Source organism: Mesocricetus auratus, unplaced genomic scaffold (genome assembly GCF_017639785.1).
Source record: "Mesocricetus auratus isolate SY011 unplaced genomic scaffold, BCM_Maur_2.0 Super-Scaffold_100007, whole genome shotgun sequence".
Classification (NCBI taxonomy): Eukaryota; Metazoa; Chordata; class Mammalia; order Rodentia; family Cricetidae; genus Mesocricetus; species Mesocricetus auratus.
In genome coordinates, this window is record NW_024429191.1 from 92202330 (window position 1) to 92226741 (window position 24412).

Sequence of the window (24412 nt, forward strand, 5' to 3'; positions counted from 1 at the left end):
ATGTAGGGAGTCCTGTAGCCGCTGCCTGGTGCACTTCAGACTCTGGGTACCAGCCCGGAGTCTGCAAGGGCTTGGGAAAGAGAAGGGTTGGCCGTGGCTCCCTAGTCTCCTAGGAATCTTGAGGGTGACCCTCCCCTTGCAAAGAGCAAGGTAAGTAAAGCCTGAGGGACATGGCTAGAAATGTCACTCCATCCCCACCCCCTTTATGAGCACCGGCTCCCCTGGAAAAGGCCGGTGTGTGTGTGTGAGCTTTTGACTAAAACCAAACAAGGGAAGCAGCGAGGGCAGCCACGGGAGGGAACTGGGTCAGACTGTAAGCATGTCCCACTGCATGCCACATCAAAAGGAAGGAAAGAGCATTGGAGGTGGGGTTGTCAGGACCCGTGTTAGATGCTTTCTCTCCTGTGACCTCACATTTCTCCTCCCCCCTTGGTCTTTCTACCTCCTCCCAGAGGTCTGAGAGAGCCAGAGCTCTTCCACCATGAACAAGAAGCCAAGACATCGGCCCTTGCCCCCCTATACATGCCTAGAAAAGAGCCGGGCTGCTGGCACCTGGGCCAGCAAGCAGCCGCAGCCCTCCTTGGAGCCAACAGCGGGCTCAGTTCCGCATTTGACTCTTAATTATCTTTCCAGTTCTTGGTTATTAATGATCTTGGGCAGCAAGCAGAGCAGCCTAGACCCCCCGCCTCCTCCCCGGCTCACCTGCTGCAGCCTTCTCCCACAGCTGCACACAGACCCAGGAGGGTGGGAAAACGGGGTCCAGAAACTGACAGCTATCAGTTAACCCTGTCACCGCTGGGTCATGTCTGGATCCAACGTCGGGCTCCCTTCCAGAGAGCACTATTGTTGGTGCTCCTTTCCAGATTGTTGATGCTTCTTTCCAGATTGTTGGTGCTCCCTTCCAGAGAGCACTATTGTCTGTGCTCCCTTCCAGAGAGCACTATTGTTAGTACTCACCTAGGCTTACAATCCACCTGTTGCTGTTGCCTGGTTCTATCTTGAAAACAGCCGTAAGGCAGTGATTATGACTGTAAAAGAGGGGGCTACCCATTCTTAGGGTGATCAGATTCTGCCCATAATGGAAACATATCTGACTTGCAACTAAAAAAGCTCAGTTATTGTGGCCCCAAGCATAGTGGTCATTGGAGACTGAAGAGGCAACTGTGATAGAGGACACTAGGGGTCACTGCACCCAGCACTCCCCTCCCCTGGCCTCACCTCCCTCCCTGTCACATGGAAGAATTATCTGCCAGCCTCCACCCCACCTAACCTGTAGAGGACAGCGGGACCCCTGCTTTACATCCGTAGCAGCACAGGGGGTCTGACTGGACCAGTAATGCTGACCACACTTGGAATGGTGACCGATGCTTGCTTACTTCACAGAGTCATTATTGGAGAGCAGATGTAATTGCTGGCGGGAAAATTTGAAAGGCTTCATAAGATGGCAGAAGCCATCCTTACAGAGGTGCCCAGAACCAGTGACATGTGACAATGAAAGGCAGTCAGAAGGGCACCCCAGACGGAGGGTGGGAGCTGGGCACATGGGCAAATTATCCCACCTGAAAAGCACAGTGGAAGCTGAACCCAGAACAGCACCTGTGCCACCTCCCAGAGACCTGGGCCAGTCCCCAGGCAAGCTTGGCAGACTCCCCAGACAGACCAGCAGCCCGTCCCCAGAAAGAGCCTCCGTTTTCAGGGATTACTGAGTGATGAACTCAACTCGTGAGCTCCAGAGCCCCCATAGTGAACACAGTTGTCACAGAGTAGGCGGGACTGGACCTGAATACCAAATGGTTTCTACTGCCCAGGAGCCCCCTGCCTCAGCCTCACCTATTCCCACCTCTCTTGGACGCCCTTGAAGCTAAGGCTTCCCTAGACAGAGCTGTTCACATGCTGTAAGCAGACGTCCAGCCCATAATACACCCCAGGCTGTACCATGCACCCTCCAGGAGGTAGAATGAGGCAGTGTGTACCAAGTGGGTTGTAAAACATTGCTTTAATGCTCCCGTGATCTAATGAGAAGACATTCCAGCCTCCTGGAGCAAGGGGTGGGATGGCCCCACCCCTTCCTCCAGTTCCAGTTTCTGTGTTCCCAGCCCAGGGCCACAGCAACCACAACCAGGAACTGGCTGGCACCGGGACAGAGACCCATTTTTACTCCCTGTGACTGCAAGGCTTTGTGTGATGGGTAAGATCCCAACCCACACCAGGACCTGAGCCGGTTAAGGTCACAAGCTGGCCATGGCAGACATCATCTTCACTGGGGTCCCGTGGCCAGGATCTCAAAGTAGAAGCCCAGAAGCCCACGCTTGCCTGCCCACTAAACATGGCCAAGGCCAGCCACCAAATCCAGTCGAACAGGAACCAGAGCAGCCAGTTCCTCACACTTCTGATTCCAGGCTGGAGATCCGCCTCCAGGTGCAGGACCTTGGGAAACTTTGTGTCCCACGGGCGTCCCTGCTGACCTCTTCCAGCACCCCACTGTCCCTGTAGCCTGTGCCCAGCCCCAGGGTCCTGCGTCTGTGTAATGGAGGCTCCCACGCTCCGACGTGCCAGGGGTTGTGGCTGGCACAGGGTAGAGGATGACGACAGACAGCCCCCCAACAGAATGGCAGGTGGGTATGGGTGTGCAGGCAGACGTGCTGTCTAGGCTGCCAGGTGGCCACCCCTGCCGGTACACCCTCCACACAGGCCTCCCTGTAGGACGGCAGCCGCATCGACTGTGCCTGAACCAAATGCCGGCAGGATGGCTGGCGTTGGGGGCAGGGGCAGGCACAGCCGTGACCGGTGCACCTGGCAGGTAGCGGGCTGGATCGAGTGAAGGCTTCTGCTACCGTGCTGGGTAGGGAAGCATGGCGAGGACGCGGACCCCGGGCCCAGGCCGCGCGCAGCAGAGCTTCCCGCCGAGCCAGCTGTTCTGGCCCCAGCAGCGGCAGGTCGTCGGGCTCTGGGGGCTCCGGGAAGAGCGGGAGGAAGGGGCGCCCGGATCTCTCAGCTCGAGGGAAGGAGCTGTAGTGGCAGTGCGCGGACAACAGGGAGCGCTCCCGGAGCGCGCGCCGCTCGGAGTCCGAGAGGTGCCGCCCCGGGTGTCCGACCCGCACCGGCCACCGCGCATCCCAAGCGTGCCTGCAGGGTGCTCGGGACACTTCGGGCACAGGCGGCCCGCACGTCGCGGGGCGGCCGGGGAGCTGCGGGGCCCTGCGCGTTTGTGGTGGGAGGCCGCCACCAGGAGGCCCCCAGCCACTGGGACTCCTTTGTCCTGGAGGTCCCGGGGTGGATGACCGCGGGCCGGAGCTGGTGGGAGCAGGTGCTCGGCAGTTGCTGCCCCAGTTCTCAATGGTGCGTGTGGCGCGGTTCAGGGAGCTGCTCATATCCGCGCTGTTCACCATGTCTCGAGCCGCCTGCAGCATCTTCAACACATTGGCCTGGGCTGAGCCTGCTGTGAGGTCCGGGCTGGGCGGCCGCGCGGGGCTGGGGAGGCTCTGTACCCCGTTGAAGCAGCTGTAGATGCCCTAGGCAATAGAGTGAGAGACAGGCGATGAGCTGAGCGGTCTTCTCAGAGACCAGCCATCACCGTCCCCAGCCATGTTCCAAGAAACAGCTTTTTAAACCCCAACTGTGTGCTCCCTGTGTGTCAGGCGATGTGCTATTCTGCAGACAAATGAAGTGTCAGGTTTATTTGTTCTAACGACACTTTCTAGCGAATGACAGGGAGGACTCAAAGCCCCACCATACTGGCAAACCGCGCCTCTTCCCAAGATCTCGGTTTTACATCTGTAAGTGGGTCCACAGCCAGCTGGGTTGCTGTCCCTAACACCGAGACCTGTGTAGGAAGAGTCAGGCACCTACCCTGCTGAAAGCCAGCAGGAAGTCCAACTGGGGTGAGTTGGGCACTGAGTGGCGAAGTTTCCAGTAGACGAGGTGCTCCCAGGCAAAGACGAGCAAGGCCAGCCCCATGGCCACCAACAGCATGTAGAAGACACCCGCCATGTTGTCGATGTCCAGTTTGCTGCTCATCACTTCGTTCTTCTCATTCTGGCAGATGCCTGAAAGCCACACGGTCTCCAGCTTCTGGGTCTCTCCTGCCGGAGGGTACACACAGGACTCAGGACCGCCTCCTTTGCCCCAAGCCCCGCCAACACTCCCTGAGCCTGGAGAGAGGACAGTCCTACATCCGTGTTTCCTAGTGGGGCCCAGTGCTGCAGAGAGCGGGACAAGGGCAGCCAGTAAGCAAGAAGAAAGGGCAGAGGGAAACTAGCAAGGGAAGTCAGCCTTGCGCCCTTTACCTGCCCTCTCCCATGTGCCCCGTGAAGTCTTGTCTTTGCTGTTGTTTGTTTTGTTTTGAGACAGGGTTTCATGTAGCTCAGGCTGGCCAAATTACTGTGCCTCCTGCCTCCCCCTCCCAAGTGCTGGGATTACAGGCTGACACTACCATGCCTGAGGGCTAAGGCTTTGCCAGTTGGTTAAATTTTAGCATTCGATCATTCATTCCTCTCATACATTCTTTACCACTGACATGCCAAGCTGGAGCTGGGTCCCTGGGAAATCACAAACACTCTTGTTTGCTCTCACTGTGACTCAGAATTTATGGTATTGACAGTGTTTTGAGTTTAAGGTTATGGGGGTGAGACTTATTTTTCATTATATGTATGTCTGTGCATGGGCATCGTGTGGGTGCTATGAGGGCCAGAGGTATCCAATCCCCATCTCACTGGAGCTACAGTCGGTTGTGAGCTACCTGATGTGGGTGCTGGGAACCAAACCCAGGCCCTCTGCAAGAGCAGTGCACGCTCTCAGCCACTGAAGCATCCCTGCAGCCCCGAGGCATGGGGTGTGTTTTGTTTTATTTTGAGATAAGCTCTTGATTTGCAGTCCAGGCTGTCCTCAAACTCATGACCTCTCCATCTGGGTCCCCTGTGTGCTACAATTACAGGTACCCACCCCCCATACCCAGCTCAGACAACATGCTATCAGCTATAGAGGGAACTGTAAACTCAGCTTTCTCTGGGTGTAGAGCAGGCTGGGCTGGCCACTCCAACTTGTGAGCCCTGCTGCCAAGGCTAGCCTGCTTCTAGCTTGGGAGCAGGCAGAAGTTTGTCCCCATCCCCAGGTAATCTCAAGATGACAGAAGAGAAATACTCATCTAGGAAAACCAGAAGGTACCTGGGGGCGCTCAGCCACTCAGAACCCCACCAGGCAACTGGAGTGAGTGCATCCTTGCCTTTCCTGCCCTTTGGGGGAACCCCAGCTCTGGTCCTTGCTCCTTCTTACAAGTGATCCCTTCCCGAGGGCTCATCGGCTTTTCCCCACCCCAACTGCGCCGTCACCACCCCAGAGGCCTTTCCCTGAGGAGGCTCTGTGCACGCAGAAATGATGATGGAGATGCTGATAACCACAGGCTCTGTGCTCCACCCTACAACCGATGGCACTCACCGTCCCCCAGGAACTGCAGGAGTGCCAGGTCTATGGCCCTCTTCCAGTGGGAGTCTTTCTGCATGGCAATGCCATAGCCAGTGGTGGCAAAGACCTTGCCAGATCCAATGGTGACCAACTTGCAACCTTCATCCTTCCCCGCCATGTAGTTGAGGACAGCAGCATCGTAGATGAAGGCATCCAGCTTCCTAGAGACAGGCTGAGCCCTCAGGGCCAAGGACCCAGGCAGGGGAGAGGGAAGGACCAACCCCGGGCCGTCCAAGGGGCTGAGTGCAGGAGCCTGCAGGCCCCCCCCCTGCAAGGACCCCTTCCTCACTCCTCAGAGAGGACAGAGAACTCTGCCCTGGAATATGCGGTCCCTCTGCTCATCCCCTCGTGCCCTCAAGAGCCTGCAACTTTGTGGTCACCACCCCAAACTCGGGTCAACACTTCACCTGTATTTCCATCCCATATGGTAAATATCCATTTCACTTTCTACTCTGCCTCAAGATCCCTTTCCCTGGGAGCCCCACAAGACATGCCAGCTCCACTGTCCCCACCTCAGGTCTCTAAGGAAGGGAAGGGACACCTAAGGGTGCTTCCCGGGGAGACATGGAGCCGGAAGCAGAGGAGGGCACAGGGCTGGGGACCCACCCCATCTTCAGGCTTGTGAGAGCATCCTCCACCGAGCGCTGGTTGAACTTGACCATGTGGGTGTGCATGTCACGGTAGTTGCTCCGAATGTTCCTCTCTGTGCTGCCGTTGGGCACCGTGCCAAAGCGGAAGGGCGGGTACTGATCTTGAGGCCGCTGAAACTGCGGGCAGAAAGCAAGCCACTCCCACCCTCTTCATCTCGCCTTTAGGGAACCAGAGTCCCAGCCCCAAGTCTGACTTGCAGAGTCTTAGGCACAGCCCAGCGCCCCCCCGCGCCCCCCCCCCCGTGTCCCCTCCGTCTTTAACAGATGGAGACACAGAAGTCTGAGAGATGGGGAGACTTAGCCAAGGCCACTCAGACTGCGGACCTGAGCAGCCATGGATCCTTCTCCCCAGGCCCCCCAAATTCTTCCCACTCCAGCCTTAGTCCCAATTCCCCAGACTGTGTCTGCCCGTCCAAGGTCTGTCCCCACCCTTGGTGTGTCCCCACCCTCCACCTGGCTGTGGCCCAGGAACCTTCTTGTCACTCAGGCCCGACACAGTGTCGATGTACTGCTCCTGGATCATGAAGGCTGCCAGGTTGGCCGTGTAGCTGGCAAGGAAGATGACAGCGAAGAAAGCCCACACCAGGACCATGATCTTGCTGGTGGTACCCCGGGGGGTTCTCGATGGGAACAGAGTTGTTGAAGACCAGTGCCCACAGCAACCACACGGATTTGCCAATGGTGAAGGACGGTCCTCCAGATTCTGGGTTTGAGAGGGTGAATGCTGGGGCTTCCTGACCCACTATGAAAGGGCTCTGCCTGGTGGGGTCCTCATCATTGGTCTTTCCACCCACCCTGTCCCTCCACCCAGGCCCGTGGAACAGCTTACTCTTGCCCTTGGTGAGGTTCTGGTTGTAGCTGACAGGGCTGAAGTACTCGAACATGAAGACAGTGACGGCAACCACGGTGAGGCACATTACAAACATCATCACCCACACGGCAGGGCTGTAGGGCTCTGGGGACCAAGGCGAGCGGCTCAGAGACCTCAACCCCGCCCCATCCCAACAGGACTAGGCAGCAGCAACTGGAGATGAGTGCCGAGGAGGACCCTGGCAGCCCTGTGGGTGGGGCCAAAGTGCCCCAGAGCCACCGAGTGCCAAAGAGCCTAAGGAAGGACGGTGTACGGTGTTCAAGGCTTCCTCCTTCCTTCTGCCCCGGGACCACACATCACTCTACTTTAGATCTTCATAGCTCCTACATCTCCAGCAGGGCCTGTTACTGGGGAGGGTTCCAATCCCTCTGCCTGGAGAATAAGGCCCTGAGGGCAAGTCTTACTCCATATTCCACTGATATGGGACCCTTCAGAGTTTGCCTCCTGGATTAAGGAACCATTACTATCTGAAGCACTTGCTCCTTTGCTGGGAAGGTCATCCTAGGGAGTGGTGGGGTTGACTGTCTTTTCTGACACTCATAGAGGTTTTGTGTGTGTGTGTGTGTGTGTGTGTGTGTGTGTGTGTGTGTGTGTGTTTTGCCCTGGCTGGCCTGGAACTCACTATCACTGTGTAGACCAGGCTGGCCTTAAACTCCCAGAGATCCTCCTGCCTCTGCCTCCCAAGTGCTGGGTTTAAAGGTGTGCACCACCACTTTAGACTCTGTGACTTTCTTAAAGCCACCCAGCAAGAAGGGACAGAGCTGGGGGCTCACACTGACTGAGCCAGCTCTCAGGCCCTCCCCCAGAATCCCACCTGTCCTTACAGCTCTCTGAGCCACTTCGTGCTACAAGCCCACCTGACCCCCCCCCCCCGCCACTGGACACCCTAGAAAGAGAAGGACCTTAGTTGAATGCTGTAACCTGTAACCTGGCTGGGGGCCTGGCACAATGGGACAGACCTCTAATAATAGCTAGGATACCTAATGGAGTAAGGAAGCCATTAGCATCTCTCTCATGCTTCATCCTTGGTCCATGACCACACAGTCTGGAGCCACCAGCCAATCAGCGGCTCCAATTGACACCCGAATCTTTTCACCCTGACCCGGCCCAGAACCCACTCACATTGGCTTCACACCATCATTTCGCTTCACTCGCCTCCCCTACCCTCTAAGGCTCTCAAGGGTACCACGCTTGGCTTTGAGTGTCCATCCCAAGCTCCACCTTTCTGTTTGTACCCCCCATGCCCAACCCTGGATCCCCGTGCCCAGAGCCTTCACTGGCCAGGAAACTCACCCAGGAAAGCCGAGGGGGAGACGGTGCCATTGCTCCTTGCCACCATCACGCTGATGCCGGTCTCCACGAAAGGCACCGAGAAGTCTATGATCTCAGAGCGCTCCTCGTTGATGGTGAGGGAGCCGATGGCCATGTCTGCCCGCTTGTAGTATACCTAGGGGCAGGAGGAGATCGAAGAGTCCCCCCCGAAAGGACTTCAGCACTCTCCCCAGCCCCCACCCAGGAAGTGCACTAGCAGCCGCCAGTGGACCTGGCTACCCCCTCCCTGGGTCCTCAGAGCTCAGTTCCCAGGACTTCACTGCAGAGCTGACAGCCCCGTTGCACAGCCACGTGGCTGAGGGAAACAAGACATCTAGAAGCAATCAGGGTGCCCCAGTCGAACCTGTGGTTGCACGGGGGTTGACGTACCTCCCCGACCATGCCATTCCACACACCGCGAACCCTCTTGCCATGCTTGCCGTTGGTCACCAGGTACAGGTCGTAGGAGAACTTGACCGCCTTGGCCAGCTTTTTGAGGATGTCGATGCAGAAACCCTTGCAGCAGAGCTTGGTGTAGGGGGTTATGTCCCCACTGCTGCAGCCACCAACACAAGTCAGAGCTCACCAGAGCTCTCAGCCCCAGCCGTGCCTCCCAGCCTGGTGTGTGGACCCCACCGCCCACGCAAGCATGAGACACACACACACAGCAGCTGACCCACCCAGGACAGCACCCAGATCACACCAGACCTGACGGTGTGGTTGCTCTGCCTACGGCAGGGCACAGTGTTGGGTACACAGCCGCCTGTGCCAGGGTCAGGGCTCTCTACGATGACGAAGGACCGTTCTTCCAGTGTGGCCACCGTCAGGTGCCGGCTGTCCACCACAGGCTGCAGAGAAGTGCTGTAGCGAGGCCATACTGGATACTTCATGTACAGGACTCCACGATCCCAGCGCCCCACCTGCAGGGAACTACCTGCCTCAGCCCAAGCCTGCAGCACCGCCCCCACCGCCTACCCTCCAGATAGGGCTTCTGGAGACCATGAACCCTAAAGGTACCCGGGGCAGACAGATTAGGGAGGCTTGGGGAGAGGCTTGGAAGACAGAAATAGAGGCCAACGGCTGAACACGGACAAAGGGCAGGCTCCCCATAGCCTCCTCCAGGCCTTGTGGTCTCCAAGGCTGTCGCCACATTGATGCTGGCCCAAAGCACCTCCCTAAAGCTCAGGCTGTCTCGCCATGCTCACTTCACCATGACGCCAGCACGAAGTCTTCAGCCAACATCCGTGTCCAGTGTTCCCCCATTTCTCATGCCCCCCCAATGCTCCACCATCATTGAACAGTCTTTTGTCTATACCAGGCTGGTACCCATCCTACAGGGCTCTTACCCCTCTACAGTCCAATTTACAAATCCCACATTCAGTAATGCCGCCTGCCCTGGTTTCTTCCTTCGGAAGCAAAACCAATCCCTGCCTTTCCTCTCTACTCACTGGCTGTTTTGGATGGTTTCCTTTTTTGTTTTGGTGGGCGCTAAAACAAGTTCTCACTGTGTAGCCCTGCTGGCCTGTAACTTGCTATATAAATCAAATCGACCCAGCTAGGCTCGAATTTGAAGCAATCCTCCTGCCTCTGCCCCTTGAGTGCTAGGATTACAGGCATGAATAGTCACCCCATGCCCGGTGCTGTTTTGCATACATCTGTGTTCAAGCACTGATCTTCCCTTATTCTACTTATTTACTAGGCCAGCTGGCTAGTTCAGACATAGGTCACTCCCCTAGGGCCAGGACTGTGTGACAGAAATGTTTAAGTTCAGTAGTGCAAGGAAAGCACTGTGTTCTGGGAGCCCACGGGGACCTAAACCATCTGGGAGGCCTCAAAGGTTTCTCGGGGAAGGGACTCTGCTCAGCCGCGGGGAAATAACAGGGAACAGAGGGCCCCGGGCTCGCCCCCATCTCACCATCTCCCAGAGGCGGTGCCGGTTGAGGGCGATCACCACCATGGTGGGCTGGACCAGGTACCCACCGGGGCTGAAGGAGAAGTCTCGGCCCTCCCAGGTGACATTCAGTAGGTGCCTAGGGGGGTGAGGCAGAGAGATACCAGGGTGTCCCACTCCAGAATGTGGCTCTCCAAGGGCACCCCACACTACCACCATCGTAGGGCATTCGTGTGCTTATTGTTTTAAACGTCTCCCTGTGTTGACCCCCGTGGACATTTCCACACCCTAAAACCCGCTGTTTCTTTAGATAAGGATGCTAAGTCCCAGAGACCTAAAGGAACTTGATGTAGCATATGCCAGTGGGAGCTATTGGGAGATGAGAGAGACCAGGAGCCCAAGCTCACTGCCCCTCAAGTCCCCTGCAGTGCCCCACATGACCGGGCGGGTGTTTACCTGTAGAAGGCCTGCTTGGCAGGGCTGACAGGTCCTGGGTGGCTTCGGCAGTCCCCAGCCGGGGCAGGCAGGGTACCGTACTGGCGTCGGTAACTGTGGGCACCGAGGGCCAGGATGGCCACACCGTCGCGGACCTTCTGGCGCAGGCTAAGGCGCCAGCTCTCGGTGACCACACTGATGAGGCCCACCGGGAAGGCTGCCGGGGGCGCGTCGGTGCTCCCCAGCGCCAGGTTAGGCACCAGCCACACGTGGCCGGGTCCCACCAGGCCGGCCTGTGCAGCCTCAGCGAAGAGCACCTCGGCCTCCTCGCGGGAGCAGTAGGCCACCAGCACGGGCGCGTCGACCTGGCGCAGCAGGCGCTGAGTGCGAGCTCGCGGACCGCCCGGGCCCAACTCCAGTGTGAGCACGTCCAGCAGGCGCCAGCTCAAGTAGCTGGCGTCAGCGACGGCGCGCACACCCTCGAGGAAAAGCGCGTGGCCCGGGTGCAGGCTGGTGATGACGGCGAACGCGCTCCAGTCGTATTCCTCCAGCACCTTGAACAGCACCTGCAGCTGCTGCTCCAGGGACACGCCCAGCTGCAGGAAGGCGGAGCCAGGCTCCTGGGGACGGGGTGTGGCGGGCCTGAGTGAGGGGCGGGGCGGAATGAGCCTCGCCCTGCGCCCCTGCACCCACCTCTCCCTGTTCCTGAAACCCTAGAGTAGGAGGGTGGTGAGGGCTCAGTGTCCCGGGGAAGCCCTGGTCTGTGGCCCATTGGACTCACCTGAGAAATTTTGCAAACTAAAATTCCCGCCCCCCAACCTGGCCCTGCTGGACCACCGATCAGAAGCCTCAGCACCATCAGTGAATTTATTAGAAATCCAGGAGTCGCCGTGCGGTGGTGGCACAAACCTTTAATCCCAGCACTCGGGAGGCAGAGGCAGGCGGCTCTCTGTGAGTTCGAGGACAGCCTGGTCTACAGAGTGAGTTCCAGGACAGCTAGAGCTATAGAGAGAAACTCTGTCTCGAAAAACCAAAACAAACAACAAAAAACCCAGAAGTCCTAGCTGCACACCAGCACCTATGGCACCCAACAGAATTTCAGGGTGATGCCCGGAATCGGCCTATGAGCAAGCTCTTCCGGGTTTCCCTTGAGCCGCGAGTTTGACTAGCACTGCCCAGACCAACCAAATCTGAGTCTTGGAATTCCAGCGCAAGGCTCTGCGCTCTTCCCAGGCAACCATGAGAGCCGAGAAACGAAGTCCTGGGAGTTGATGCCCGGCCCAGACTTAGATAACAGGAAAGCACCATTCTGCTCAGAGCCTCGGGAGCCAGAAAGTTCTTCCTTTACACCTCTATGACCCAAAGAACACAGACACTGCTAACTTCAGTGAGCAGTTTCCTCCTAAGGTCTCCTCACCTCTACGGGCTCCTCCCAAGACGCCTTGTCACTATCATCATTCCGATCCGATTTTTTTTTAAAGGAAACTATAGGCTGCAAACCCAGTTTCTTCAATAGACACGTTTCAATTAAAAGAGAAACAAGTTGGGAGACCGGAGGGTCGCCACAAGTTCAAGACCAACCTGGTCTGCACAGCAAGTTCCAGCCGGCAGCTGGGGCTACAGACTGACACCCTGTCTCAAAGAGGGGGCGGGGTGCAAGGCGGAGAGCTTGGAGCTGCAGCCACCGTGTGAGCATCTTATTTGGCTTCTAATCCAAGCAAACAGACTTAAAAGTAAACATGCGTGACATTTATGAGGCGGTGGGGAAAGGTGGCCACTGGCTGGATATGTGAGGAGGCTGAGGGAATTTTCGTTATTTATTTTAGAGGTGATAACGTACGGTGGGTTTATTTTTTTTAAGTGTTTGTCTGCTGGAGGTGCACACTGAAATATGTATGGGTGGGATAATAAGCTGTCTGGGATTCTGCTTCGGTTTCCCGCAGCGGAGGAAGCAATGGCCAGGGAGGATTGCGGGGAGGGGAGGTGGGTCAAGCTGGACATACTCTTCCTGTATGTTCTCAAAATTCTCTGCGATGGAGGAGCCGTGAAACAGAAGCGGATCAAACCAGTGCTCTGACAAATCATCTTCCTTGTCTGGCTCTTACTTACAATAAAGCCAGAAGCTTCCCAAGTGGGGAGTCCTATCTCCTTCTCCAGGCTTCTCTCTGTTCAGCAGAAGCTCCCAGCAGACCCCTATATCCCTCCCAGTTGCCCCTTAGCCTCTGGTCTCAGAGCAGACACCATTGGCTGAAAGGTCGTAGCTGACCAACACCCCCTCCAAACAGGCCCTGTGAGACTCCTTCCCTGGTGGCATCTGTCTTTTCTTCAAAATACCTCTGTCACTTGGAATTGTCACTTGGAGTTGTATATGAATCTGTGTTGGGAACTTTCTCCCCAGGGACCAAGTGTGTCTGTCTCTCCCAGGCCTGGAGCAGTGACCTGGCCCTATAGTGCCATCCCCTACGTGTGAACGCTTAGTTTCCAAAGGGTCCAGGGCCTGCCCAATGAGCCGCAGAAGCAGAGTAGGCTGTCAGGCCATCACAGCTGGAAGGCCGTCTGCCCACCTCATCCAGACACCAATGCGCAGCACCTCAGAGCACCTGCTCTGTAGCAAGGGAACTTCCCCCCCTCCCTCATCATATCTTCAGTCCCACCCAGCCCTAGCTCCTGAAGACCTAAGCTGCTCCCTACTCCAAGCGCAGCCCTGGGCCCCAGCTCCAGCCTAGCTCTGGCCTCAGGGAGGGAGGAAGAGACTTTAGACAGGCACCTTGGGGGTGAGGACCACAGCAGAGCCTCCACTGATGCTGAGGATGGGCACGTGCGTCTGGGAGGAGACGAAGTCCAGTAGCTGGGCCACTGCCTCGGTGTCTACGTTGTCCTCAAAGACGATGCCGTGGACGCGGGCGGCACCCAGGAGCCCGCAGATGTGGGTGAGGACGCTGCTGGGGTTGGTGTTGTTGATGCCAACTGGGAGTGGCTGGATCTCCAGAGGCAGGTCCAGGAAGTTCTGGGTGGTAAGGCGAGTAGGGGCCTGGGCCTGCAGTGGCCCAGAGCTGCTGAACACCACTGCCACCGTCACTGCCTGCCCTCCTTGCCCTGGGCCCGGCCCTGCCCAGGCACCAAGGAGTGAAGTGAGCAGCAGGGCCGGCCCTAGGGCCCCACCCATGTCCACTGGAAGGTCCTGCAGAAAAAACCAGAGCAGGCACAGAGAGAGGGAGATGGACAGACAGGAGGTAAGGACCAGAGAACACACAGCCAGATGACAGAGAAGAGAGAACCTCCCTCCACAGGAGAGACAGACAGACAGGCAGGCAGACAGACAGACAGACAGACAGGCAGAACAGACAGACAGACAGACAGACAGGCAGGCAGGCAGGCAGACAGACAGACAGGCAGGCAGGCAGACAGGCAGGCAGGCAGGCAGGCAGGCAGGCAGGCAGACAGACAGACAGACAGGCAGACAGACAGACAGAACAGACAGACAAACAGAGACACAGAGAAAGAGACAGGTTAGCTGAGCATCCCCAGGGCACCTTGGAGAGGCAGAATCGAGGACAAGGTGTGTCACCCTTATCTATGAATAGCTAGAAAGGTCACCATCCCCAAACCCAGTTATTTGGGTTCTGCCCTAGCAAAGACCCAGGAATGTTAGTGTGTTGTTCAAGAGCTCAGAGCTGAGTTCAAATCAGGAGCACCACTTACCGGCTGTGTGATCTTTAAAACAAAAAAGATTTATTAAAAAATTATGTGAAGATGTGTGTTTGTGTAGGGGTCTGTACTCATATGCGTGGGTACCTGTAGAGTCAGATCCCCTGAAGCTATAGCTGCAGTTAGTTGTGAGCAGACAGGCGTGTGTACTGGGAATGACAGCAAGGCCTCTGCAACCACTGAGCCCTCTCTCCATCTCCAGCCTCTGCTGTGTGGTCTTTGAGAAGTCACTTAGCCTTCCTGAACTTTCAAAATGAGAGATCCAGCTATTCACTGCATCAGCAAATTTTACCCTGCAGGCCGCAGCCCCTCTGCCAGATGAAGACAGGTGGTCCCTGGCACTCCTCCCGTGGCCCCTGGCATTCCCGTGGTCTCTGTCACTCACTCCCGTGGTCCCTGGCACTCCTCCCGTGGCCCCTGTCACTCACTCCCGTGGCCCCTGGCACTCCTCCCGTGGCCCCTGTCACTCACTCCCGTGGCCCCTGGCACTCCTCCCGTGGCCCCTGTCACTCACTCCCGTGGTCCCTGTCACTCACTCCCGTGGTCCCTGGCACTCCTCCCGTGGCCCCTGGCACTCACTCCCGTGGCCCCTGTCACTCACTCCCGTGGTCCCTGGCACTCCTCCCGTGGCCCCTGTCACTCACTCCCGTGGCCCCTGTCACTCACTCCCGTGGCCCCTGGCACTCACTCCCGTGGCCCCTGTCACTCACTCCCGTGGTCCCTGGCACTCCTCCCATGGCCCCTGGCACTCCCGTGGTCCCGCCCACTCCACAGACAAACTGAATCTTGCATCTATCCCTCATCAAATAGTAGGGCTCAGAGTGTTCTGCTTGCCATGGAGCCAGCCCCTGGCCCTCCGCTGTGTGGCTCTGCCTGGCACATCCACTCCCCCGGAGCTTGGATGTCATTGTCACCTTCCCTTCAGGGAGCTCATTTAGGACAGCCGTCTCAAGCGGGGGGGGGGTCGAGGCCAACTCACTTGGGCTCAGGACACTTGAAGTTCTAAGGTATCTATCCAGCTCACATCTGCCCTTTCTCATCCCATAGCTGCCGTGTAGAATCTTCTTTTATGTCTAACTCAAGTGTGTCTGCTACACAGATTCACTCTGGATCAAGACCAAGAGCTAAGCAGGTGAGAGAAACATGACCCCCGGGTGCCCACAGACACAGCACGTGTCACCCTCTCCTCTTCCTCTCACCTCTGACAAAACTAGCAGGGGGGGTGGAAGAATTATCCGAGTGGGCCTGACACTCCCACGCAGGAGATTTGCACACCTTTGCCACAGAAATGCAGAGTGAACCCCAAATCCACCCAGGCACATGGCACCCCGGGCTGGAGCTTCGGAACTCACAGGGCAGCCATGGCTCCTTCCAGACCTTTCCTCTGCTCTACAGGCCACTGCATATCTCTCTTCCTTTTGTTCCAAGTCTGATTTCTTATGTGACACCCTCTTATGTGACAACCCCCCCCAGAGGCTTCCCTCCTGAGTCTCCAGTTCTCTCTAAGCAAACAGAGCAGCGGGGTCACCAGGGAGTGTGCAGTAGACTCCTCTGCTGAGAAGACAGCTCTGAAGGGGACCACACACAGTGACTTTTCAGCTGCGAAGTGTGGCTTGGTACACATGTGCACAGATCACCTTCTGGGGGGCTGGAGAGATGGCTCAGAGGTGAAGAGCACTGGCTGTTCTTCCAGAGGTCCTGAGTTCAATTCCCAGCACCCACATGGTGGCTCACAACCATCTGTAATGAGATCTGATGCTCTCTTCTGACCTGCAGACAGAACACTGTACACATAGAATATAAATAAATCTTTAAAGAAGAACCACCCAGATCGCCTTGCCTGAGTTGCTGGATGGTGAGATGCTAACACAACCTGGGTAGACATGGTCTCTGCCCTCCAGGAACTCAGAGTGGGAGATGCTGACCCAGCAGGCTGCTATAAGCTCCTCCCCCTCCTTCCATCAGACCCGGCCTCCCTACTCCCCGCCAAGCAGACCTTCTCCCAGCTGAGGGCCCAGCACTTGCTCACACAGGTATAAGGAGCTGATAACAGTTGACAGTGTTATCGCTGACAGACAGGATGAAATTTAGCATGTCAGGGATTTAAGCCAAAGCGCCTGGTAGAAAGAAGAGAGGATTGGCAGCAGAGGGAGGAATGCTGTAGGGTCACTCGAACCCGTGAGATCGCTCCATGTCTATGAATGGCAGCTTGGAAGCATGACTGGGTGTGGATGGGATTTTAAGTCACACCGCACCATGTGATTTGGACGGTCTCGTTTCTAAGCACAACAGCTAAGGGCACGGTCATGCTCACCGCCCCTTTGAAGGCCTGTGTGCTCATCCAGTTCTTGTAGGTTCCTCTCATTGGGGAGCCCCAAGCCTCCACCATCTCTGTCTCCCAGTAATAGGCCCTCTTCACCCACCCGGGCTGACCAATTTGAAGTGCATGTGTGTCACTGAAGTGAGGCGTGCTGTGAGCACGCAGGTACCCTGAACATCAGAGATGCTGTGAAGATGGTTTAAAACAGTATACAAGCTACCTCAGTAATACTCTTGTTTTTTTAATGTGGTGTGTGTGTGGTGTGTGTGTATGTGTGAGTGTGGTATGTATGTGGTGTGTGATGTGTGTGTGATGTGTGTGGTGTGTATGTTCAAGTGTGTATGTGTGTGTGGTGTATGTATGTTCAAGTGTGTATGTGTGTGTGTGGTGTGTATGTTCAAGTGTGTATGTGTGTGTGTGGTGTGTATGTTCAAGTGTGTATGTGTGTGTGGTGTATGTATGTTTGGATGTGTGTGGTGTGTATGTGGTATATGTATGTTCAAGTGTGTATGGGTGTGTGTGGTATGTGTATATGTTCAAGTGTGTATGTGTGTGTGGTGTGTATGTTCAAGTGTGTATGTATGTGTGTGGTGTGTATGTTCAAGTGTGTATGTGTGTGGTGTGTATGTTCAAGTGTGTATGTGTGTGTGGTGTGTATGTTCAAGTGTGTATGTGTGTGTGTGGTGTGTATGTTCAAGTGTGTATGTGTGTGTGTGGTGTATGTATGTTCGGGTGTGTGTGGTGTGTATGTGGTATATGTATGTTCAAGTAAGTGTGTGTGTGTGTGTGTGTGGTGTATGTATGTTTGGATGTGTGTGGTGTGTATGTGGTATATGTATGTTCAAGTGTGTATGGGTGTGTGTGGTATGTGTATATGTTCAAGTGTGTATGTGTGTGTGGTGTGTATGTTCAAGTGTGTATGTGTGTGTGGTGTATGTATGTTCGGGTGTGTGTGGTGTGTATGTGGTATATGTATGTTCAAGTGTGTGTGTGTGTGTATGTATGTTCAAGTGTGTATGTGTGTGTGGTGTGTATGTTCAAGTATGTATGTGTGTGTGTGGTGTGTATGTTCAAGTGTGTATGTGTGTGTGTGTGGTGTATGTATGTTCGGGTGTGTGTGGTGTGTATGTGGTATATGTATGTTCAAGTGTGTGTGTGTGTGTGGTGTGTATGTTCAAGTGTGTGTGTGTGTGGTGTGTATGTTCAAGTGTGTATGTGTGTGTGGTGTGTATGTTCAAGTGTGTATGTGTGTGGTGTGTATGTTCAAGTATGTATGTGTGTGTGTGGTGTGTATGTTCAAGTGTGTATGTGTGTGTGTGTGGTGTATGTATGTTCGGGTGTGTGTGGTGTGTATGTGGTATATGTATGTTCAAGTGTGTGTGTGTGTGTGGTGTGTATGTTCAAGTGTGTGTGTGTGTGGTGTGTATGTTCAAGTGTGTATGTGTGTGTGGTGTGTATGTTCAAGTGTGTGTGTGTGTGTGTGGTGTGTGTATGTTCAAGTGTGTATGTGTGTGTGTGGTGTGTATGTTCAAGTGTGTATGTGTGTGGTGTGTATGTTCAAGTGTGTATGTGTGTGTGGTGTGTATGTTCAAGTGTGTATGTGTGTGTGTGGTGTGTATGTTCAAGTGTGTATGTGTGTGTGTGGTGTGTATGTTCAAGTGTGTATGTGTGTGTGTGTGGTGTATGTATGTTCGGGTGTGTGTGATGTGTATGTGGTATATGTATGTTCAAGTGTGTATGGGTGTGTGTGGTGTGTGTATGTTCAAGTGTGTATGTGTGTGTGTGGTGTATGTATGTTCGGGTGTGTGTGGTGTGTATGTGGTATATGTATGTTCAAGTGTGTGTGTGTGTGTGTGGTGTGTATGTTCAAGTGTGTGTGTGTGTGGTGTGTATGTTCAAGTGTGTATGTGTGTGTGGTGTGTATGTTCAAGTGTGTATGTGTGTGTGGTGTGTATGTTCAAGTGTGTATGTGTGTGTGTGGTGTGTATGTTCAAGTGTGTATGTGTGTGTGTGGTGTGTATGTTCAAGTGTGTATGTGTGTGGTGTGTATGTTCAAGTGTGTATGTGTGTGTGGTGTGTATGTTCAAGTGTGTATGTGTGTGTGGTGTGTATGTTCAAGTGTGTATGTGTGTGGTGTGTATGTTCAAGTGTGTATGTGTGTGTGGTGTATGTATGTTCAAGTGTGTATGTGTGTGTGTGGTGTGTATGTTCAAGTGTGTATGTGTGTGTGTGGTGTGTATGTTCAAGTGTGTATGTGTGTGTGTGTGGTGTATGTATGTTCGGGTGTGTGTGATGTGTATGTGGTATATGTATGTTCAAGTGTGTATGGGTGTGTGTGGTGTGTGTATGTTCAAGTGTGTGTGGTGTGTGTATGTTCAAGTGTGTATGGGTGCCCATGCACTTGTGGAGGCCTGAGGCATCAGAAATCTTCCTAACTCACTCCTCACCTTATCCATGGAGGCAGAGTCTTTCCTTCAAACCCAGAGCACTAGAGTGACAGGCAGGCAGAGCACTAGAGTGACAGGCAGGCAGAGCACTAGAGTGACAGGCAGGCAGGCTACAGTGCCCACCCAGCATTTACATAAGCTCTGGGGATGCAAACTCTGGTCCTCACGTTTACATGGAAAGTTCTTTATCCACTGAGTCAGCTTCCCAGCTCTCCTCATTGATTTTTTTTAAAGATTTATTTATTTATTATATTTACAGTGTTCTGCCTCCATGCCAGAAGAGGGCACCAGATGGTTATGAGCCACCATGTGGTGGCTGGGAATTGAACTCAGGACCTCTGGAAGAGCAGTCAGTGCTCTTAACCTCTGAGTCATCTCTCCAGCCCTCTCATTGATATTTTTATATTTACTACATGTTAAAATGATATTTTGGATATATTGAATTAAACTATCCATATTAAGCCAGACATAGTAGTGCACACCTTTAATTCCAGCACTTGGGAGGCAGAGGCAGGAGGAACTCTGAGTTAGAGGCCAACCTGTTCTACAGAGTTGAGTTGAGTTCCAGGATAGCCAGAGATGCACAGAGAAACCCTGTCTTGAAAAAAAAAACCAATAACTAACTAAGTACTTAACTAAATAAATCATACTATTAGAATTTCATGTTTTTCTTTTTTTCATATCAAACTTGTAGTTTTATTCAGGTTTGGTTTTTAACAAGTGTGTCAGGGGAGGGAGCCTGCAGGAAAGAGTAAATAAAGTTCTTGGGGGCAAGGCGCCCCTGGGGAGGGACCCTGTGTCCTCCCTGCCTTCTCACCATCCTTAAAGGGGCAGGAAGGGGGCTGGTCCCCAGTCTGTACAAGTGACCTTGGGGGTGAAAGACTACTGGTAAGAACAGAGGTGACAAATCAGGGATGAGTGGGATACAGGGTACAAAACCATTTGCCAGAATCCACAGCTTTCTGATTCCAAATTGAATTTAAAGAGAAGACAGGGGAGGGGAGCCTAAAGCAGGAACAGTACCCAGCTCCCTTCCCCCACCAGGGCTGTGAGGGAGGAGGCCTAGGCAGGCAGCTTCAACAGGCCAGGCCTGTGACTTCCTCACACCTGGCCAAGGGAGCTAGGTGAATGGCTGGGTCCCCCCACCCCCCGACCCCACCCTCCACCCCCCCCCCCCCCCCGACAGTTTGAAGGGGCAAAGGAAAACCAAAACAAAATGTTGGATGAATGATACAGGAGCCCAGCCAGAGCGTAACCCAGCGGGAGAGGGGCATCCCAGGCTCAAGGATCACTGCTGCCACCACCTTGGGAGACAGTTATTTTATTTTCCATTTTATTTAACTATTAATTTATTTTGAGGCAGAGTTTCACTCTGTAACTGCAGCTAGCTTAGAACTCACTGTTTTAGACTAGAACTGCCTCTTCATCCCCAGTGCTGAGATTAAAGACATGTGCCCATCACACCCGGCTTTTTCCTCTTTTATTAATGTTGGTACTAGATTTTTTTTTCTGAGACAGGGTTTCTCTGTGTAGCCTTGGCTGTCCTGTAACTTGCTCTGTGGACCAGTCTGGTCTTGAACTCACAGAGATCCGCCTGCCTCTGCCTCTGAGATTAAAGGCATGTGCTACCGCCCAGTTGGTACTAAAAGTTTTAAAACCACACATGAGGCTGCTGTTTTGTTTTCTCCTGGACATTGTGAGTCTCGGGGAAGGGCCTGGGTTCTCTCCCAACTCCGAAAGGGGATGTTCCTTGCCAGTGTTCTTGCAATGTGAAAACATCCTCCTGGATTAAAGGTGGAGAGGAGGGGAAACAGAGGCAGGTTGTAAGACTGTAAGACCCGCAGCATCCGGCAGGTCTCTGAGCTTACAAAGCAATGTGAGAGGGCATCTCCTCACAAGATCCATCCCATTCCACGTCCCTGGCTCCCAGCCTTTCCTCCCCATCTGCTTCCTGCCCTGACTGCTAGAACTTTCACCCGGTCCCTCCAACAGAGGTCAAGCAGGACAGCTTCTCTCTGGTGCCCACAAATGACTCCCAAGGACCATGCTAACCCAAATCCACTGTCTTCTCCTGCTAGGATGCTCACCCCTGCTTCTCTGTGATATGTCTTCATCTCCAGGCCTTGCTTCCTGCTTGTTCCTCGGGTCAGGGAAGCCTCTCCCCAGCAAAATCCCATTTTCTTTCAGAGTCCAACCTGAGTCCCCCTTGTATAGGTTTCCGCCCTGAATCTTGACCCATCAGCCCTGGACCCCCAGGAAAAAGACGGGTGTTTGGGTTCCTCTACTTTTCTCCTGCAGGGTGTGGAGCTCAGAGCTGATCCTGCTCAGGTCCTCCACCATTGCTGGACCTTTGTTCCTCTCTGATGACACTTCCCTCTCAAAGGGTCTTTAAAGTTGTGTTTGCTGAACTCCCGAGAGTGCAGGGGAGAGGTTAGCAGTGGCCAGTCCTTTAGGACTCTCTGCCCCTCTTGAAAGGGTCCATTACCCCCCACAAGTTCAAAGACCTTTTCTTCAGCTTCCACCAACCCCCAGTCACACACAGGCTCATCGACAAGGCCGTGCATACACTTACACACACGCCCTCACACCCGGGATGCTAACGGCTCCCCCACTCCCAAGGCCCACAAGCTCTAGTCCCCAAAAGCTAGTATCATCCGCCTAGGCTGCTGATTCCTGCCAGTGGGAGACCCACGCTGATACTACCCTCTTTTACCCGGTGTCTCCTTCCTTGGCTTTTGCCCCCATAACACCCCAGGCACCTAGAACGAGACAGCTTCTACGTCGTCCACACTGGTGGGGACACTTGAGTTCTGCCTCTTCCAATACTAACTGCCCCCTCCCGGGGCTGATTCTTCTCAGCCCCCGGGGGCACCCCGCCCCCTCCCCTCGCAGGAATCTTACTCTGGGGCTGTGAAGTTCGGGGTATTTTTAGGCCGGCGATAAATAATTCACAGGGAACGTGGCATCCGGCTGCCCCTGCGGGAGGAGGGGGCGCGAGCACCGAAGGGCCACCATCACTCGCCGCTCAAGGACACTCGCGATGCAGCGGCTGTGGCGGTGACTCCGGGCGCGGGGACCCGCGCCACGCCTCCTGGCGGCCAAATTGAGCACCACGCACTTCTCGCCCCCAGCCTGGCCACTGCCCCCTGAACTCTCTCTTCCCCCAACCCCCCCCCCCCGCTCTATGCCTCAGGTCCTCTGCCCCCAACCCACTGCCTCAAGCCAGGTGTGGGTCTCAAGTTCTTGGGCAAGGGATGGCCGGGTTAGCCTGGCAGGATGGCCTGTGGTTCAGGACCCAGCCCAGGTCCCTCCAGATTGAACCCCCAGTCGTCCGGTTTCCTTCCGACCTGTCCCTTTCTCGTTCTTATTCTTAACAAGTTTTGAAACTAGCTCAGAGGCCGGAACTGGACCTGCTCCAAAAAGCCAATGGGATGGCATCTTCTCCAAATGAGGATTTTTCCCCCCGAAATTTGTCTTGTAGCTGAGGGGAAGGGGATTTGCTGATGGGGACAGGACTGGGCCACCATCTGAATACTAAGAGTGCTGTACCAGATACTCCATTGGGGAGGGGGGGCTGGGAAACAAAGTGATCAAATGGGGTCAGCGTCCCCAGGGATATTTCTGCCTCTCGCCCAACAGGACCTTTGAAGTGTCGCCAAACATGCCCATGGGAGATTTGCAGCATGCTAGGTACCTTGGCTTTTGGCAGCTCTCCCCCTGCCCGCCTAGGCCAAGCACAAACGGGCTTCTGCAGTCAGAGACCAAGGCTTCTCCTAGCCGTCGGGGGATCCTTGTAGAAGCCCCAGGAGACCACAGCCTCCAACTGGTGCTTCCGGGGGCCCAGGGCACCAGGGAACGGGCTCTCCTGTGGCCTTTCCCGCCCACCCTCCTGTTGGAGCCAGGGCGTAGGGTCAGCGTTTGGGCAAATCCTGTCACCCCCAGAAACCCACTGATCTCGGAGGTCAGAGGATGGAGTGTTAGGAGCTCCCAGGGAAGGGGCAGGAGGAGAATGGGAAGCAGAGGGCTTGGGGAACTCACCCCAATGAGGGGGTCGATGAACGGCAGATGAGCAGCAGGTGCCCAGCAGGAACCAGCCCAGCTACTGCCACAGCCCCCCCTCTGCTCTCCAAGCTGTGTCCTTTCCAGCCCTGCGCTCTGGTCGAACCCAGCCTCGGTCCTAGGTCCTGGCCTCTGAAGGGTTCCTTGCCTCAGCAGCTTCCACCCGCAACAGTTGGACCAGGCAATCCAGATTCCCGCGTCCGGGGACTGTGCCCAGCCTGGCCGGGCCACCGCGACAGGCGACGGGAAGGAGAGTCAGCGACCCTAGGGACAAAAGCCTTGGGCTCTCCGCCTGCGTCCTTCCCTCGCGCCCGCGGCCAGCCTGCTTCCCAAGCCTGTCTCACCTTGCCTCCTCTGCGCTAGCTAAGGTCCTCAACACCGGTCTGGCTCGCGAGGGTCATGGTCCCCCGGGTCCCTGACTCCCCGAACTGGCCGGACAGTCTCGGGTGTCCCGCGTCTGTCTCCACCGTCCTTGCCCGCGCGGTACCAGAGCCCCTTAAGTTGCCTGCAAAGTTGGCGCCCCCCCTGCTCATCGCCAGCCCCCGGCCACCACTCACCCGGAGAAGGGGCGCTCCACCTACGCCCAAAGCCCGCGGCCGCCTCCCGTGTGATGCTTGTCCCAGCACCAGTCTCTGAGAGCTGGCACACTGGTTGTGCGCTCGGCGGGCACCGGAGCCGGGCGCGGCGGGACCAGTGAGGATGGCGCGGCCTGGAAGCTGCCCGCCCCCGCTCCCGGCCCGCGCCCCGCGGCAGGGCTGTGTCCCGGGCTGCACAAAGGCGCGCCTCCCGCTCTCGGGACTCATCAGCCGACTGCGATGGAGCTCACCGCCGGTTGCCTCCGTCCTGCCCTGGCCAGCCCCAGCCGGCCACCGGCACCCCCTGACCCTTCTAGGCCCCTCCCTGCCAGCCTGTACTCCCAGCTGCCCACCTCTCCTCTCTCCTGCTCAGGGACCATCCCCAGACCCAACGCTCAGAGGCAAGGGCAGCCTCGGAGAAAAACACCTGCCTGCCAGGAACCCTGGGTTTGAGTCCTTAGTTCCCTAGCTGTGTGACCTTGGGCCAGTTAATTTCGAGGCTCCTTCAGTTCATAAAGTAAGGCCAGCATCTTGCTGCCACAAGAGACTGTAAACTGCCGCGGGCTGGGGTAGTTTTTGAAAAGGCTTGTGGATTTGTGAGGACGCTTGAAAACGGGAAGGCACGGAGCATGTGGAGATTGGAGGGCCAGACCAAGCCTGTCAGCAATCGGGAGAGACCGGACAT

The 24412-nt window shown here is 55.4% G+C and overlaps 1 protein-coding gene across 1 annotated transcript; it reads right to left on the minus strand.

Annotated features, from left to right (window-relative positions):
* Positions 1-1977: 1977 nt before the first annotated feature.
* Grin2c (glutamate ionotropic receptor NMDA type subunit 2C) lies at positions 1978-24315 on the minus strand. The gene is given in 14 exon segments (XM_013113442.3): positions 1978-3512; positions 3850-4082; positions 5434-5621; positions 6067-6227; positions 6583-6726; positions 6728-6813; positions 6940-7065; positions 8275-8428; positions 8683-8848; positions 9001-9212; positions 10208-10322; positions 10640-11238; positions 13386-13799; positions 23710-24315. Coding segments are annotated over 14 exon segments (3975 nt in total). The 5' UTR covers positions 23956-24315; the 3' UTR covers positions 1978-2381.
* Between the last annotated feature and the right edge of the window lie 97 nt (positions 24316-24412).